Source organism: Pleurodeles waltl, chromosome 11 (assembly GCF_031143425.1).
Source record: "Pleurodeles waltl isolate 20211129_DDA chromosome 11, aPleWal1.hap1.20221129, whole genome shotgun sequence".
Lineage (NCBI taxonomy): Eukaryota > Metazoa > Chordata > Amphibia > Caudata > Salamandridae > Pleurodeles > Pleurodeles waltl.
In genome coordinates, this window is record NC_090450.1 from 675,853,695 (window position 1) to 675,872,872 (window position 19,178).

The 19,178-nt window shown below is 43.5% G+C and overlaps 1 protein-coding gene across 2 annotated transcripts in view; it reads right to left on the minus strand.

Annotated features, from left to right (window-relative positions):
• RASSF2 (Ras association domain family member 2) overlaps positions 1–19,178 on the minus strand; it is a 170,899-nt gene that overhangs the window by 32,641 nt on the left and 119,080 nt on the right. For both annotated transcript variants that reach the window (XM_069214167.1, XM_069214168.1), the window contains exons 3-5: positions 6,052–6,142; positions 2,961–3,036; positions 1,022–1,173 (exon numbers count right to left, since the gene is read on the minus strand). In XM_069214167.1, coding sequence (XP_069070268.1) covers positions 1,022–1,173; positions 2,961–3,036; positions 6,052–6,110 — 287 coding nt within the window. In that variant the 5' untranslated portion in view covers positions 6,111–6,142. The remainder of the gene's footprint in view (positions 1–1,021; positions 1,174–2,960; positions 3,037–6,051; positions 6,143–19,178) is intronic.

Here is a 19,178-nt window from a genome sequence, read left to right on the forward strand (position 1 = left end):
ACCCTTTTAATTTCCTAGTATAAAAGCATTCAGTATGTTTTACATATGTGTGCCAAAAAAATAAATATGTTGGTTAGACTAATACTTAACATTTTGCATATATTTACAAAATGACTTTGAAAACAGTGAGACCAGTTTGGTGGGAGAACTGTATTTAAATTCAAAAACATAACCTAATGACCGGGGTAGCACCATACATTAGCACTTTGACCTGTTTGAGAAACGCTGTATTGTGATTGTGTGGTCGATTAAATAAAATGCTCTGACCCCCAATACACGATGCTGGCTGTTCAAGAACCACATTAAGGGAAAAAATCTAAACCACTCCGGGATATGGGGACATCCCAGAGAAGTGATCATTATCCTTTAATTCCCCTTATTTCGAGGAAAATGCACCTAAACTAGTAGTAAACGTTTCACAAGAAAAAAATCACAAAGTGAGGTTTTTGAGATGATTTGTGAACTGTTTTTAAAAAGAAAATAAATACATACTTGAATGAATATATAGGTTTGAAAATCAGACAAAAAACTAACAGGGGCCAACAACTATGCAAAACAAGCTCTCGGAAATGTGGATTAGGTGCATGTTGGACAAATGCAAAGCCTCCCACCTGATGCCCCTCTACAGTGAGTTTTGGGAGCACCGAGACCATGAGCAGGACATTACATCATTTGTGACATCTTGTCAGAAGTCATGAGCAGTGCTGCATTGGAGGGAGCTGTGGTTGCACTTGTCGCCGGAAGTAGCACATTTCAGTGGTGTTTCGGTTTTGCAAGAAAACCAAAAGATTCAGCTGTACTTTACTTATGTTAATTTAATTGGATTTTTTTTAAAAAATATGCAATTTTCTTTTTTGAATAGTCATATCTTTCTTTTTATCAAAATAAATAAGCATATGTGCTTAAAAACAGACAATCGACTACACTGTTGGCCTGCACGGAAACAATTCATTTTTATGTGGTGCTCTAAACAACCATCGCACTCACTTGTTCACAGCCCACTGGATCACACAGTACTGACCCTTGTGCTCCGAGATTGCAGCCAGAGTGCCAAGAGGAAGAGGAAGGGGGCGGCTTGATCCGTTCATTATCATCCTGCATCTGAAGGCGGATGGGCCGACGCAAGCCCCAGGAGATGTTCAGAAGTCCTTCCACAATAAACTCCCCTTCTTCCTGCAACACAAACAAAAAACAGCATAAACAAGCCACACATTCAGCGGAAGCATAGGGAAAAAGTATTCTTTCCAGAAAAGGCATTACAAAAAGAAAAGATACTGGAGTAACTTTTTACTAGCAACTCCTGTTATCTTTGTCTTTTGGTTCCCACCACTGCAAAGGTAAGTGGGTCATTTTGTTATGAATATTTGTAATCTGAAAGTATCGGTTATTTGGCGAGTACTTGTGGCACACTAGTTAATTTGCCAATAACACGTCCTAATGTTTTTGCAAGCATCCATGGGTATATGCTTTCCAGTAATCAGTGCAGATTACCTGTAATCCTACTCTCCAACAGGGCTTAATTTGAGCCTGTGCTTGACAGTGGGAAGAACCATTACTTATTTTTCCGTATCAGGTATTCGCTAACGCAAGAGACTGAAAAACACACAGATCAGAAGGATGAAGGAAGAAAGAGGCATGAGGCTTGAAAATTATGAACAGACACCCTATAGGATTATTCCAAGTTAAATGACTTTACTTCGAATTTAACTAAAAATAAATTTATAGTTTTTAGTAGGAGAAAGATGGGGTATCCTTCTTGATAGAACGTCTTGTGAGGTCACAGAACATCAAGGGGATGGGGCTTCCATGACAGGCAGCTAGCCAGTGCCATCAGGGCTGAGCCGGATGTTACATGTGATCCTGGTGGGGTATCTCATGAACAACGTATTTCTACGCAACTACTTACATAACAACAAAAGACTTACAGCCACTTGCGGTTTGGGAGCCATATAAGAAAATCCCTGGTCTGAATATATTCTCATAGGTTTGTGGGTATCACATCATCAGAGATTTTCTTGCTATGTTGCTTGTTCACACAGATCAGGCCAATCTGTTCGTTCAGATGTTATCAGTCAAATATTAAAGCCATAACAGAATCGCTACATAAGAGCATTAATAGTTGTGGAAAAGTAACTAGCGGTACTCGGAATCTACAAGATTACAGTGTGAATAACGCATTACAAAGCATGATGCATAAATGAATGATGTTGGTTCACGGTTAAAATAACTAAAGAAGGAGAGATATTAATGCAATGCACATTTTGACAGTTTAAGTTTCAAGCAGTGTAAAAGTTATGTAGCTTTATTTATCAATCTTTATGCCGGTATGAAATTGCATTTCATATGTTTTGTATGGCAACATTGGTAACCAAATAAATAAATTGTACCAATGCCTCAATAATCTTGTACGGATTACAATAAAAAATATATGATGGTCAAAAAATGACGAAGAGGGACAAGCACGTGCAGCTGAAAATGTTTCGGGACTGTAAAATCACCCTCCATTCTAAAATGTCCACCTGTTGTTCAAAGGTACCCTTGGACTACACTGAAAATATGGGGGTGCAGAAAGGGCCTGTTCAGCCCCACCAGTCTTCCAGAAGAACCAACCTGTCAGGAGTTCTCCTACCTTGGCCTCTCCTGGTTGACCACAATCTAGCCCTTGCACCTCTCCTTCCTGAGTTCAACAAACCACATCTACTAAAGTTGGTGACACAGTCTTAGGACAGGGATTTGAAATAAGTGAGCAACAGTTGTCAATTCTGACACGCACAAAATACATTACACTACTTAATGGGAGCCTTACACTAAGAAGGAGATGGGCTCTGATACAGGAAAAGCATTGTGGGTCGTCCCATGAGACATCAATTACACTGAAAGATGGCTCGCTGGGCAATCTCTCAGGGGCCCATCAATCTTGCAGTGGCCTCTGCGGCAACCATGCTCCCGGGAACCCTTACCTCTCGGTGGCGCAGCTGTAAATTCTGTCCTTCATAGTACAGGTTGTAAGTCTTCAAATGGGACAGCAGCTCGTTTCTGGCATAAGAAAAAAAGAATTATACTTTAAACATTAATGTGATGAACTTAAGCAAAGAATACCAAGCCTCCTCCAGCGGCCATTTTACTGACGGTCTAGTAGAGTGTGCTAAGCGGCCATCTTGCTTGAGTTTCATTTACACCCTTCCTGTGCTTCAATTACTTCGTATAACCCATTTTACAGAATCACAGTACGTGATATGTTACTCGCTGGAACACTTCTTGTGGCAGAGATATGGCGTTTTAGAAAGTAGCAATAACTTCTCTTCCAGATTAACACCGGTTTTTCTGTACAGTTCTTGTGCTGCCTCCCATTGTGACTATCTTTTCATAAGTGTGAAAACGGTATTCAAAGCATTTTGTCTATGTAGCCCTGAGAACTCCAATCAATTGGCTCCCCAGCTTTTTCTCAATGATAGAATGACTTTATTATGATGAAATCATTTTAATTTAAACTGTGCTTGAAAAGTACAAATGAAAGTTCAGGTAGTTACTATAAGAGTACCTGGGGCCCTACTATCAGAGCCACTGCAATTATGCAAGAGAGGGCCGAATTATGCGGCAGAGTTGAGTAAATTATGCAAAAAGAAAAGTCAAACTATGCGACATAGTACAGCACATTTCATAATGGTATCACTTCATTCTTTTGTCATAGAGCAAAAAGCAACAGAAAGGTGACCACTCCAGCTTTGCCAATGGCCTTCCACTGTGCAGCAAAACGTGTTGTATTTTCAGTAACTTTTGAATGAGCTAGAAACAATGTTGTTGTCTTAAAATCTGGGGATTATGCGTCAGATCGAGGATTATGTAGCAAATACCACAAATCTATAACTATGTGAAAATTGCCACACAATCGCATAATTCCAGTGGCATGGTGTATTATACATTGTGCCCTATAGAGCGCAACGGGCATGTGTGCCTGCTATGTGCAACCCTGGGGTACAACTGTATTACAGAAGGGGCCGCAAATGCTTGAGCATCCCCTTCTGTAATACTAATAGAGCTGGTGTGGCACATTTTCAGTGCACCTCCAAAAGGCAGCCCTCTGGTGGGGGAGATAAGGAGTTCTATAGACCCCCAGACCTTCACCCTGCAGGCGGGTGCAGTCACTCACTGCACGCACCCACCTGCAAGGGGATCCCTCTCCCCTCTTGAAAGTGCAGACTACATGCTGCTTGCACAGTGAAACACGTAGCGGCTTTGAAGGAGTTGCTCTGTATTTCACTTGAATGCTCCGCTCTGGTGGCAGTGCGAGTTCAAGGCTGCACTGGGGCAACCCATTTTGTATAACAGGGTGCATTTTCCATGTTTGCCCATGGCACACCTTTTGAAAGGTGTGCTGTGTAGCAAACTGCTCTCTCTCTCTCTTATATATATATATATATATATATATATATATATAGAAGCACCAGTACTCTCTCATAAGTTCTGCACCCACATTGAGAAGTACATGTACACATTACCTTTGAGTTTTATTTTGTGTTAAATTATGTTATGGTGCCCTGTCACCCATGAAAGTATCCTGGTATTTTTGCAGGTGTATGACGGTAGCCTCGGGGTGACTCACATGAAGGGACAGGTCTTTAGCTTCTTGCACAATTCAAGAACAGAAGGGGAGACTTTAATGTGGTGACGGAGTTAGTTCCACATTTCACTGGTTTTAAAACTAAATCAAGAAATGAACGTGTATGGACCAGGGTCATATTGCCTTCCTTCAAATTATGCATTTTTAAGCTAAAAAGATAGAATGATATAATAAAGTACCATACCTGAGGATTTTCAAAATATGAAGTATTTATTTTAGGTTTTGTGTGCGTGACCAATCTCTTTTTCTACTTGCCAACAAAAGATGATAGCGGAGTGTACTTTTCAGCTGTAAACTAGTCCCTTGTTCTTTCTAGAAGGAGGAATGATGCGCCAAACAGCCAATAGCATGAGGTAAAAGAGTGGTTCTCCTCTGGGTTTAGCCAAAGCCATATCTGTATATTTTAAAGAATTGGTAACTGGAGATATTGCAGAGTGCTGCACTGTCGAGCAAGACCTACACATCCCTATTTGAAATGGAAAACAAAATGATGCCATATATGGTGGCAATGTATTTATTTCCATTTCTAAGCCATCAGCTCGCACTAACTCTCACATGCGTGCCAAAAAGCATAAAGATTGCTACATCGTATTTTTCAAAACAAATGTTCTCTCTCAGCTGACTGCATTACCTCTGCCAAAAAAGAGATTTAATGGTATGGTATTTTTCTGCTCCTTGAGCTGTTACTCTGGCACTAGGCTCTCCTCCTACGATGCATTTCAGCCCAGGTCAACTCATCCCAGTTACACACCACGACCTCCCTGGCACCCGCTGTCCCTCGCGATGCCATAGCACGTCATATCACTGCATTGCATTTCTACAGCAGGACCTACACTCCATGCCTATTCTGATTTTGTGTGCGCCACCAATCGAAACGTACAGACTGCAGAGGAAATTTTGATTTTACGTTCAAGAAAAGGAACCAGCTTGAAATGAATGAAATGCTTACTAAACCCTACGTTTTCTCATTTGACACCACCAGAGAAATGTGTGTCAGAAATTTTCAGATCTCAAATTTGTAAACAGAACTAAACCCTTTTGAGTTATACTGCAATCTCAACATTTGACGGCGAGGGTGTGGTAAATCAATGAGGCAAGAAAATAAACATGGCAACCAAAATACTGGCAAGGGCTTGCTAACTCAGTGGAACCTAGATTTGAGCTTCTTCTCTTCAAATCTGCCTCCATGCCATGGCCAAAAATGTTGTCATCACAGGAAGCTCGTAGTGTAGGATTTTCTTCAACACTACTACTTCTCATAGAGCTTCCTCCTACTTCTCTCCTCACGCCAGGGCCAGCCCATCACTCACCTGTATATCCCAGGCAGGGTTTAAACCATACAAACAGCAGAGAGATGTAAGTCAGATGAGGTCCACAGGATGCTTCAAATGACCTCCCCCACCCCCCCAGCCGTGGCTAAGGAATTTTACCTGGAAATGTATTTGTCCTTTCCACAGGGAACCAGGCATGACTGGGAGTAGTAGTCCATGTTGGAGTTATTCTAGCATGCAGTTTGTCCACCTGTGAAAAAAGAAAGGGATAAACAAGAATGTTTGTAATGTGCTCAGTCAACAATTTCCCATCACCATTTCAACAATCATCCCAAATCCCCCAACGGTCGCCCGTTCCTAGTCTATAAACTGTGTGACAACCATGGCAATATCACCAGTTCAACAACCATCTTCCACCCAGTTTCAAATCTATCCCCAATAACAACCACCGCTGCCCATCGTCAGTCCAACCAATTTTAGTCACACGTCCATTCCCCGTGCCCAGTTAAACAACCATTATCACATCCAGCAGTATAACAAGATTTTCTCAAACCCATCTCCATCCCCATTCTCAGCCCAGCCTGGCATCCTAGAGACTGGAGGCCAATTTTTTCTACAGTACGAAAGTAGATGCTGTTCACAGAATTCTACTTTCACGTTCCATGAAACAGTGGGGAAAAAGTCTGTTAAAGTGCTACGGCAAAATGTAATTTAATGATTTGTTTTGCAAAACACTGAGAAACAACGATCAGGTCACAAAGTTTTCTAAAAATCAAAGCAAATGTGTTCCACGCAACAATTTCCACCTGTAGGAAGCTGGCTCTGTATAAACTATATCAAAGTGAGATATAGTGTGCACAGAGGCCAGGGGTTCCCCAGAGGCTTGACAGAGGCTAAAATAGATAATACTAATGATCTCTTTTGTGGTACTTTGGTCGAGCAGTTAGGCTTATCAGAGGGTAGTGTTAAGCATTTGTTGTACACACACAAGCAATAGAAGAATTACACACTCGATGACTTAACTCCAGATCAATAGGATTTTATGAAAAAAACATGTTTTTGTTACTTTATTACTAGAACCACAAGATTCAGTTCAGAAGTAAATACTGTTGCAGGTAAGCACTTAATGTAGACATCAATGTAACCTTGTTTCACTTTAGTCAGGTAAACAGTTTTTAAGAAAACAGAGAATATCTATTTTAAAACTGGACACATTGCATTTTCTGAACAGTTCCTGGTGGGAAGAAAATACAGTACAGTTTTAGAGGTAAGTGCACGACTTACAGTTCCAGTCTCTGGGTTATAGGTAGTCCACCATTGGGGGTTCAAGTTAACCCCAAACACCCACCACCAGCAACACTGGGCCAAGTAGGTGCAGAGGTCAAAGTTGAGCAATTTTAACGAGGGCTCCTATGGAGACAGGGGGTAATCAGAATTCGGTCTACCAGCAGATAAGTACCTGCGGCTCAGAGGGCAGACCACGGGGGAATTAGAAGAGCACTGGAGGGGCCACAAGTAGGCACCAAACACACACCCTCACAGCAGCACAGGGGCGGCTGGGAGCAGGGTGCAAACAGGACGTTGGGTCTTCAATGATGGTCTATGAGGAGAACCTGGGGGTCACTCAGAGGCTGCAGGCGAGGTCCAAGGGGGTGTCTCGGGTACCCCAACAGTCGGACAGGGAGGAGGACTGCCTGCTGAATGTGGGGACACCGGGGGTCGGTTTCTTCAAGGCCTGGGGGCTGTGGGTGCAATGTGTCCTTTAGGTGTCGGATATCTTCATCTAGAGTCTCACGATCGGTGGGGGGGTCCTCGGGATTCCCTCTGCAGGCGTCATTGTGTAGGGGTAGAGGGATCAATCCAGGATTAGCACTTGCTCGAAATTGCCTGCGGACCCTCTCTAACTGGGTGGACCACCTGGGCATGGGTCGTGGGTGTCAGGTGCAGAGTGGTCAGGACTCACGCTGCTTGAGTGAGGAGGGGGGGGTCCTTTGAAGATGTTTCTTGTTCTTTTCTTCTTTAGACAGGGCCGCTGTCCATGGGAGTTCTTGATCCTCTGTGGTGCAGGCAGTCCTCTGGAGGTTTTTCAGGTCACTGGACATGCAGGACGCTTTGCCTTTCTTCTGCAGGTTCTTTGAAGCAGGAGACAGGCCGGTAGGACTGGGTCTGAGTCAGTTGTTGTCTTCTTTTCTTCTCTGCTGGGGTTTCAGCTAAGCAGTCCTTCTTCCTGTGAGGTCATCAGGAATATGGCGATCTGGGTTCAGGAAAACCCTTAAATACAAGATTTAGGGGCGTTACAGGGTCAGAGGGCAGTAGCCAATGGCTACTGTCCCTGATGATGCCTACACCCTCGTGTCCATTCCCTTTGGGGGGCACATTCCTATCTCTATTGGTCCCTGTCTTCCAAACCAAGATGGAGGATTCTGCAGGGAGAGGGTCACTTCGGCTCTGGACACCTTAGGGGTGGTCCCAGCTGAAGTGGTCTTTCCTCCTTGTTTTTCTCAAGTTTCCCGCCAAATTGGCCACCCAAAGTGGGGGCTTGTCCGGGCGGGCATCTACACTAGCTGGAGTGCCCTGGGGCACTGTAACACGAAGCCTGAGCCTTTGAGGCTTGCCGCCAGGTGATACAGTTCCTGCAGGAGGGAGGTGTGAAGCAGGCTTTGTTTCTGGCCTCAGAGGGCACAAAGGCCCACACCCCACAGGGTCAGAAACTCGCTTCTTAGTAGTATGCTGGCACAGACCAGTCAGTCCTACCCTAGAGGGTTGGGTAAATTATAGGTGACATCTCTAAGATAACCCTCTGTGTGCATATTTTTGAACAAATCCAACACTGGCATCAGTGTAGATTTATTGTGCTGAGACGTTTGATACCAAACTTCCCAGTATTCAGTGAGGCCATTACGGAGCTGTGGAGTTCGTAATGACAAACTCCAAGGCCATATACTTAATATGTTTGGAAAAAAGAGGTATCACCGAATAACCCTTAGACCTGGGTAGATAATAGTAAATGCCAATTTTTGGTCAAAAAGGGGGAAGTATATAACTAGACTCCCACGGTAAAAAATAAGTGATTCTGTTCACTGTCGTATCACAATTTTCACTTTCACTGTGTTGTTATTTCAGAAGCACCTAGTAATTAATGATTAAGAATTCATTTTAAGCTAATTTACAATAAAAAGGTCATACTGGATGTTGTTGCAAAGAAATAAAATGCATAGCAACTTAAAAATACGACAGTGAATAGAATCACTTATTTTTTATCGTGGGAGTCTAGGTATATACTTCCCCCTTTTTTTTTTTTTACCAAAAATGTGTATTTACTAACATATACTTAATATGGCCACACTGCACTTACAATGTCTAAGAATGGACTTAGACACTATTGGGGCACATTGCTAATGCAGCTATGCCCTCACCTGTGTTATAGTGCACCAAGCCTTAGGGCTGTAAGGCCTGCTAGAGGGGTGACTTACCTATGCCACAGGCAGTGTTCTGTGGGCATGGCACCCTACGGGGGATGCCATGTTGACTTTGCCTTTTTCTCTCCACCAACACACACAATCTGCAATGGAAGTGTGCATGTGTTTGGTGACGGGTCCCTTAAGGTAGCACAACACATGCTGCAGCCCTTAGGGACTTTCCCTGGTCAAAGGGCTCTTGGTACCACTGGTACCGTTTACAAGGGACTTATCTGTGTGGCAGAGGTGTGCCAAATGTGGAATCAATGGTATATTTTTAGGGAAAGAATACTGGTGCTGGTTACCAGGACCCTAGCACACTCTCAGTCAAGTTAGCATCAACACCAGGCAAAAAGTGGTGGAGGGTAACTGCAACAAGTGCCAGTTTCCTACACCACCGCAAATGGATTTTGAGTGTTTTGGGTCTTTCCAGAATATTTAACTCAAACCTAATCACAAGGAGGAAAATAACTGTTTATTTAATGGACAACATTTAAGATTGTTGTCATGGCTCAGTTCACTAATACATAAAATGCAGGAATATGTGTGTTTATAGGTTAAAACTAGTGCAGGTTCACTCAGTCAGGCACCCTTCACAGTCAATAAAACAAGTGAAACTGAGGTGGGTAGAAAAAACATCGAAGATGCCCCACAGAGTGAAGGTGTAATTTTCAAATACACGTTATGTATTTATTGTGACTTACAAAATACACACTAAAATAGAACTTGGGAGAGTTGGGGACCTTAAATGTTGGGCGTTACTCTTTTTCCAGGGCCTCTGTAACTCGGGGAAGCACGTGGCACTGCAAGCTGAAATGAACTTCACTTAAAATGCACGAGTCCGGTACAGACAAGTGTACCTTAACATTAGAAGAGATGCGCCTACGACATGGCTACGCAAGAGACGTACTGATCATATAGGACTCGCTCGAGGACCCTGGTCAACTCCCCCTCCGCCCCTTAACATTCTCGCAACCCTTCCAACAAGTGAGAATGTATGTGGAGGTTTCACGCACCGGAAGGGATCGGAGAGTTCAGTAGGCACTGTGAAGAGAAGCCGGTGGCAGCAGGGAGATGGGGGCTGGCAGCTGGCATCTGTGGAGCCGGAAATCCGAAAACAGCTGCGGAAGAGTGGGTGTTGTAACCTCCGCCACTGATAGAGGGGCGCTCAGCGTAGTCTTCCACAGCTGGGCTGGAGCAGGTGTTTCTGGCTAAAACATGCTTAAGGCCGGAAGTCGAAGCACATGCTTTGGGTGAGCTGTTCTACCTCAGGTATTTCAGAAAACATGCCGGCAGGGAGGGGGTGGGCACGGAGTCAGCCGGAAAATAACAACGGCTTGTTTTCGAAAGGGGGCTCTAGGTTCGTACCAACGTTTGATGAAAAATAAAAAAAATGTCACGGCCTATGTTATACGGACATAATTGCCCTAGGAATGTGTTTATCTGGACATATACTTGCTTTTATCACTTACCTGTAACAGATGGGGATTTTAAGTGGAGAATACCATGGTGTTATCACAGGAAAATTACTTCAAGTCTTCCCACGCCCCTTTCCTTACAATCATGAGACTGGCCCACCTACTCCAGCCATCACATGACCCGGACATTAAAAAAAACGTCTTCGTATCCTTCTCCTCCCTCTTCCTCCTATTGGATCCCACCTGGGGCCATAAGGAGGAATGCGCTTTTTCCAAGTAACAGTTATGGAGGATTGATGCTTTAATACTTGTCATATTAAAATGTCTTTCAGGGCCACCGGGCAGCTGAGCTTTGGCCAGCACCCAGATTAGAAAATATTCCAGTAAGAGGCCGTTTCTCCTTCTACATTCACGTTTGGACAAATTATATAAAAAGCGCTGTATATATTTTATCACAGATGCCAGTGGAGGGCGGACTGCGGATACACCCGCCTGTGTTCATCTGGAGCCTACATCTGATCGTCACTCTGATGTCTGAAGATGTTCATTAACAAGGTGCTCATCAATCAATCAAACAGCGTGCTCTTCAGGATGGATGCAGTTCAGAAAAGTGTTGTACTGGTTTCTCCAGGGATGATGGTTACTGGCCATGGTGCTTGAGGATGGCAACATTCACATTCCTGTGAGCTCAAAGGTTTCTGATTAATTCCAAAACGTTTGTTGATAGCAACCAGGTTGCAACATCAGCTATCCACGCTGCAGAGTTGGCAATCTGCCCCGGCCAGGGTTTGACTGCTGGTGGGGTGTGACATGGAGAGTCCTGATCGGATTGCGCTGCAGGGCCAGCTCCAGGATGTTGCGACTGATGCCACCGCATCGGGCATTGACTTTGGGTGGGGGTGGGGGGGGGTTGACTTTGGGTGGGGGGGGAGGGACTGTGTTTGCATGTATCTTATGGTTTTAAAAGCACCTGCTGCCGCATTCATTGTGTCCAGCAACTTTCAACAATTAAAATGTCAAGACAACTCCAATTATTATTGGACCTTCTGGAGAAAGATGGAATTTTGTCTCGTGAGAGTTTTAACTCATCATAAGGTAGCACAGAGGGTTAATATGCCTGCTGCAAAAAACACGTGTCATGCAGATCATAAAGTGCAAATAATGTAAATAAGTCAGTGGGGTACTGCTTATGTTGGCACTATCCTTTAGTCACTTGCAGTTTATAAATTAAAATTTTACCATTAAAGATTGAGCTAGAAACTGCCATCAAAGATCTGCATGGAAACAGCAAGGTATAGGTTAGAGCATTATGTTCTTTCCCCAGTCTCATTATCCTTATGTTGCAAAAAGTGGTTTGATTGGATAGAAATGAATTCTTCTTAGTAAAGACAACTCCCAACTATGGTGGCACTTTTAAAATTCTAAGTTTATGCTTCTCCAAATCAAGCGCTTTTAATCTATACTGCCTACCAGTATTGATGACGTGACTCCTACACCTTGTAGTCATCTGTCTTATGTGACATTTCCTATACACCGATTTACACATGTATGATTGATTGTCTCTGTGTAATCTGTGTGTGATGTTAAGTGTTTGGACACCCTATTGTGGTATGAGTGGCGCTATAGAATGTATTAAATGCATCTGAGTGAGAGAGTGATTATGGGTGGCAATTGGGAATTTGTTGCAAAGTTGGTGACTGAGGTGCGCAAACAAACATTATCACACCGGGCGTCACCAGCGCTAAAGCCGGGCCTGGATAGCGGCTTTAGGGTAATACCAATTGAACATGGCTCACTAGTATTTGTGGTTTTGTGTGATATTTTGTTTTTGCAGGCATTGTCAATCTTAATGATACCAAGGGCTCAGTAGCACATGGGTTCATGTGTTCCCTAGTTTGGCATCTATGCCAACACTGACTTCCTTCATCTCAGGACTTCAGTAGCCTGGTATCAGTCTCTCAACAGCATTTGTGAAGTGTCTGTGAAGTACCTATCAGTTTTCACATGGGATTTTTACATGCCCACACTGACAAAAATACACTGTTGTCTATGTTTTGAAGGCCTTAAAAATGTTGATTAGTTTGAACAATATTCCATTTTAAGTACCCCTAACAGTCCACTGTCCTTTCTCTTTCCACTGCCCTTGAAGCCCCCCTCATGTCCTGTTTCTCACATAATGTGTTTTAACGAGATGTCCCAACTTGATTGTTGGGAAATCTGAAGCTCCTCCAAATCCCCATCTCTATCACACTGACCGAACTACGCCCCTGATTCTTCAACTATCCCTCCCATTGCCAGGCCCAGAGTGATAGTCATCCACTGCCACACAACCATCCCCCATTCCCACCCCCATCTCTGGTCCACCTCCTTCATCTAATAAACCTTTACATTTTACCTTCACTAGTTTGTGTTGTATCAATACCGCACACAACTGCGCACATGGATGGTAGGGTCAGAATATTGTCTGATTTCCTCTGCAAAATATCACACCAGTTTCAGTTACAGGAAAGCTTCACCCCTCATGGAACGATACTTTTTGTAAACGATATGTAGGACATAACACTTATGTCAAGATTAGATTTCTAAACACTACAGTTTAGAATGTAACTGCTTTTATAAAAGATATATGGAATGCAGAAATGCTACTTCCAGCTGTATAGCTGTTACTTTGCCATCTTTTTCCTGACAATGTTTTTTTTGCATAATTCTTTGTCAGTCAACATCAACACAAAGCTTTTTAAACGTGCTGCACACATGCAATAGAAATCAGGCCTAAAACGCTAACGCTACATGGTTAATTTCCCGCCTTCTTGCTTTATTTTGAGTTAGAAAGGGGCGTGCAACCTTGCCTTTTTTAAAACTTTTTTTCCCAAGTGCTGGACAACATAAATTACAATATTAAATTCAATAGTTCACACTTCAACTTCAAGAACGGGTGGTTAAAAACCCTCCGCGCAGACAATTGAACAGGCAACACTGAGAGTCACAGCGAAGAAAAGTGGACGTAACTCGGATGCTTATAAAAGAGATCAGATCCCAACCCACCCCTGGATGTCAAGGGGGGTTATAGGTCAATTAATGGAGTCTCCCGTCTTTGCAGATGTGCGCTGGGCTCGAAATAACCCGATTATAAAGGATTTCCTTCAGCCCACTCTCTCTCAAATGGAAGAGAACGCTGCGGGAAAGCCCGCGGCGTCATACAACGGCAGAAAGGACGAGAGGGTCGTAGGAAAGACAACACGGAGTGCGGGAAATTCCCCCATTAGAAAATGTAAAAGGGGACAGAGGCAAAAGATGCGCGAGGAACACTGGAGGTTACTTCGTCTATGTACCGCGGTTTCCATCTGTCTGCCCGAGTCACTAGCCCAGCGCCGTCTCCGGCACCTTGTATTTATGCAGTTAGTCCCAGCACACTGGGGCTGCCAGGCCTGGCCCGCTGCTCTTCACGCGCCAATCAACATTGGCCTCCAGCCTTACTCCTGCTTCAGGAGGGCAGCCTCATGGGGGAGGGGCTGACCCACCGTGTCCTCGCTGCTCGGAATTCAACTAGTTGGAGGTTTCAGCCTTTACTTACTTGCTTCTGAATAAGGGGTCGGCGCTTATTTACGCGGGCCACTCTTCAGGGGCGCTGGAACTAAAGGTTGAAGTGGGAGGGGGCCATGAGCACCGCCCCACATCCCAGCACAATAACTTTGAAGATTTCAGAAGATGAATAAATCATAAAGAGGATTGCGAAAGATTTTCTTTTGCCAGCACTTGTGATTTCAAAGAGATTTAAATATCTTATCTTCCTTTCACTAACTGTGACAAATGAAAACGTCTTCACCCTGATGTAAAGAAAACCTTTACTGTCAAAGTAAACTTTATAAGCAGTTTCAAATACCCCAGAAGCATGCTGAACAAGACAAATGCCATGACAAAAAGATGGAAGTCGTTTCAAGTGAAACAAAGTTAAAATTGCTCTGAGTTGTGTCATGTTTCCACTGCATCTGCAAAACCCAAATTCACTGTATTTTTTGAGTGACGGACAAATCGGATGTATTTTTGACATACAATGCTACATATCTTCGATTGTACATATTAACAGATATGTAAGTTTGCATACGAGTGCAGATGCGAAGTATCTACAAATAATACTGTGCAAAAGTGTTATTAGATTAATGGTAAAAACACGTGTGATGTGTTTTTGTAACATCAGTGACCAAGTGCGTTTTCACACCCTGCTGCCTTTAGGGAGGTGACGTGGATGGCCATCATCTCCAGTCTGAAAGCTGTTCCACCACCACTGCCGCTCTTAGGGTCTTCCTTCCATGTTCTACTAGTCTTTCAGAGGCAAAAGCCTGTCACGAAATTTCCGGATTTCCCTACAGGCCTGTATACACCTCTGGCAGTATTAACAGCAGAGGGTCTGCCGATAATCTTGTGATACATCTAAAACATTTATTCCCTGAAGTAGGCCCTTATTCCCAGAAAAAGTTGGACGTTTTCTTAATGTGTGCCGGCACCCATGTTTGGAGTACAATTCCAAAGTTTTTAGACTTGTCTAAGAATTCAGTCGTTCTCCTGGGCTCAGTCACAGAAGTACTCAGATCCATAATTGTTTTTACACAAATACATTTCCACGAAGATATAACAAAACCTGGATCTAGTCATTTAGTGGACCCACTCCAAAAATCTTTGACCTCTGGTCACAAGTTCAAATCAGGGCGTGCGAGGTAGATAAAATGAGTACTAACGAGTCGAATAAAAAACATCCTTTATCTGTCAACAGTGCCACGACACTTAGAGAAAGAACAAGGAACTCTACAAATATGCATGTTACGTAACTTTCTAAACATTTTGTTAAAATACTTTCTCTATGTGGAAAATATTTGTTATCTTAGACGGCCTCTTCCGCTTACATTCCACAAATTTTGGTCATGTTCACTCCTCATTCCGATCCTAAAAATAGATTTACCACTGCCCTTGACAGCAATAAGTCTCTGACCATTCTCGTGGTGGGAATGTGCCTGCCAAACACTTGCAAATATTTGCCAGTTAGTGGGTGTTTATCTCCTTGCCTTCACGTACCACATTCAAATGTCCACAACACACAGAGGGAAGCAGATTTGATCACATTGAACATTTTGCAACAGTGGTCAGGTTTCCTGTGAATAAAATTGAAGTTCTGTGAATCATTAAAGTGTACGACAGAGCTGTGAGCATGCTTATTACAATACAGCATTGTGCAACTCTCTCTTAATATAACATTTATTTCATTTGTAAATGATGCTATATGTGCACCTACAGGCAAATACATTTTAGAGTCAGGCAGCAATAAACATATGGACGAAAATAAACTTTGCATGTTTATTGTACCGTTTCTCCATCTCTAGCACGTCATAGCCTGTGTGAGATATGGTGGAAACGTGGGGGTGAAAAATACAGGATAAAGGAATAAGGTTGGAGACAAGCCTTAGTCTGACAGTGCCATAAGGGAAGACAAGTGTGCAATTTGTGATGAGCAGATGGCCAGGCTGGACATCTGAACAGAAACAGTGACATCGTTCCATTAAAGGAACCGCTGGGGGCTACCAGACAAGCGGGAAACAGAATGCCCTCAAGAGCAATGTGTGTAGAACAAGGGGTTAGGGGCTCAGACAACAAGCACTGGCAAAGCTGATAGGTCTCGCCTACACAAGAGCTATTGGCTTTGCCAATGTGTTTTAGCCATGTTTTACAAAAGCGTGGCTGCTGTTAGGCATTGCTAAAAGTTAGTGGTATAGAGGAGGGTGGTACAGAGTGCCATGATGAAGAGTGGAGTAGACTGACGTAGGGTGGAGTGGCATAAAGTGTTGTGTATTGGAGTGCCAGAGTGGAGTCATGTACAGTGGAGAGGCGAAGAGTCGAATGGTGTAGAGTGCAGCGGCATAGAAGCAACGGTGTACAATGCAGCATTGTAGAATGCAGGGGCATAGTTACAGTGTTACATAGTATAGTGCAGTAGTGCAGAGTAGAGTGGCATAGAGTGGAGTGCTGTAGAGTGCATTAATATAGAATGCAGTAGTGCAAAGTAGAGTGGGTAGAGTGCAGTGTTGCAGAGTAGTGTCACAGAGTGCAGTGGTGTAGAGTACCAAAGCATTGAGTAGAGTGGTGTAGAGTGCAGTGGCACTGAGTACATTGGTGCAGAGTAGAGTGCAGAGGTGTAGAGTAGAGTGGTTCAGAGTAGAGTGCAGTGGTGAGGTGTGGCACAGGGTAGGGTAAAGTAGAATGGTGTAGAGTACCCTGGTGTTTGGTGTTGCAGAGTGTGGTGGTGTAGAGTGCAGCAGAATAGAATTCAGTGGCGTACAATGCAGCATCATAGAATGCAGTGGCGTAGAGTGCCAGTGGTGTAGAGTGGTGCACAGTTGAGTTGCATAGAGAGCAGTGGCACAGAATACACTGGCATTAAGTACAGTGGCAAAGAGTGCAGTGATGCAGAGTAGAGTGGCAGACAGTGCAGTGGCGTACCGTGGTGCAGGATGGAGTGGTGTAGAGCACAATGATGCAGAGTGTAGTGGTGTAGAATGCTGTGATGCAGCATAGAAATGCAAAGAATGGACTGGCACAGGGTGCTGTGTAGAGGGGTACAAAGTTCAGTGGTGGAGAATACTGTTTTGCAGAATAGAGTGTCAGAGAGCACAGTGATTTAGAGTGTTGTGGAGTGTACTGACATAGAATGCAGTGGCGTACTGCAGAGTGGCAAGCAGTGGAGTGGTTTAGAGTAGAGTGGCATGGGGTGCATTGAAGTAGAGTGCAGTGATATAGAGTGGAGTGGTTTAGAGTAGATTGTTTTAGAGTACAGTGACGTGACGTAGAGTGGTGCAGGATAGAATGCAGTTGCTTAGAGTAGAGTAGTGTAGCCTAGAGTGTAATGGCACAGTGTAAAGCTGGGTAGAGTGCAATGGCAAAGTGCAGTTGTGCAGAGTAGATTACAGTGGTGTATAGTGGATTGGCATAGAGTCCAGCAGCGTGGAGTAGTACAAAGTAGAGTATATTGGTGTAGAGTGTATTGCCATAGAGTGTGGTGGCCTAGAGTGCAGTGTTGCTGAGTGGCATACAGTAGAGTTTGTAGAGTGGAGTTGTGCACAGTAAAGTGCAGTGGCCTAGAATGTAATGGTGTAGAGTACAATGGCAAAGAGTGTAGTTCAGTAGGGTAGAGTGGCATAGAGTGCACAGGCATAGATCAAAGTGGTGCAGAGTAGAGGCGCATAGAGTGAAGTGGCATAGAATGCAGTGGTGCAGAGTGGATTAAACTGCAGTGGCATGGAGTGGTGCAGAGCACTGTGCAGTGGTGTGGGGTATTGCAGACTAGAGTGGAGTGACAGAGTGGAGTATGCATGGTGTGGTAGCATTTTCAAGCGAAACGACCATTACATTTGCACAGAAATTCAACTTTACTAATAAAACTACACAGCGCACATACAATAATGTGTGGAAATGGCACCACATAGAGTAGGGATTTGTTCTGATCATACTAAATTATTTGTTTCAAACCTTTCAGCACCAAAAAAAAATGTGCTTCATTTGTGCTGCCCTAATTCTGATATATTCTGAAATATTTGCAGTTCATTTAAATGTTGTGTGCTACAAAAAACCCTTTCCTGCCCCCAAAATGCAGAAATAATTTCACATAAATCCTCTAAATTTGAAGTTAGAGAAAGAAAAGTAAACACCAACCTCCCTTGAAGACAAAGCCTGACATTTCACCTCTGTCTTTAAATGCACAGCCAATGTCACAAGATTAAAGAACAAGATTTACAGGCCTGATTACAGAAAGGCGCACTCGTGAAAGAATACAAGGAGAGGCAGCGTTACACAGCTTTACTTCTTGAGAGGGATGAACTCACACTGGCCAGCCTATGACTAATAAAGTCAGCAAATAAAACAACAGAAATTCTGGCCCATTCAATCTTCTTTTGGCGTTCTACGACTACCCATACTTCTCAAGTAGTGATGTGCCCTCCTATCCATTTCAAGGAACTATTACAAACGCTGACAGAGTCAATCGTTTTGGCTTTTGTTTACTAAAAGGTTTTTTATCAGCTTGTTTTATAGACACAGCACTGACAGCGTGCAGTGGAAGTGTCTGCCACACACAACAACCAACACCCCACACCCCCAATGCTAATGTAATTTTCCCTGGCACAGACAGAATAGAAGCCACACAGGCAACAGCAGAGCAACCAAGCTTCCTTTATCCAGTTTTGAATTCTCATACACAGTGAAGTCAAACTGGGAAAACTATATGACAAGACGGGACCACACAAGGAATACTGTGGTGCAAAAAGAATGTAAAACCAGCAATAAAGGGAGGTTGTGTTAGATCTGCACAGTGTACACATTACAAGTAAGTCCTCATCTGGAGTATTGTGTCCATTTCTGCAGACTA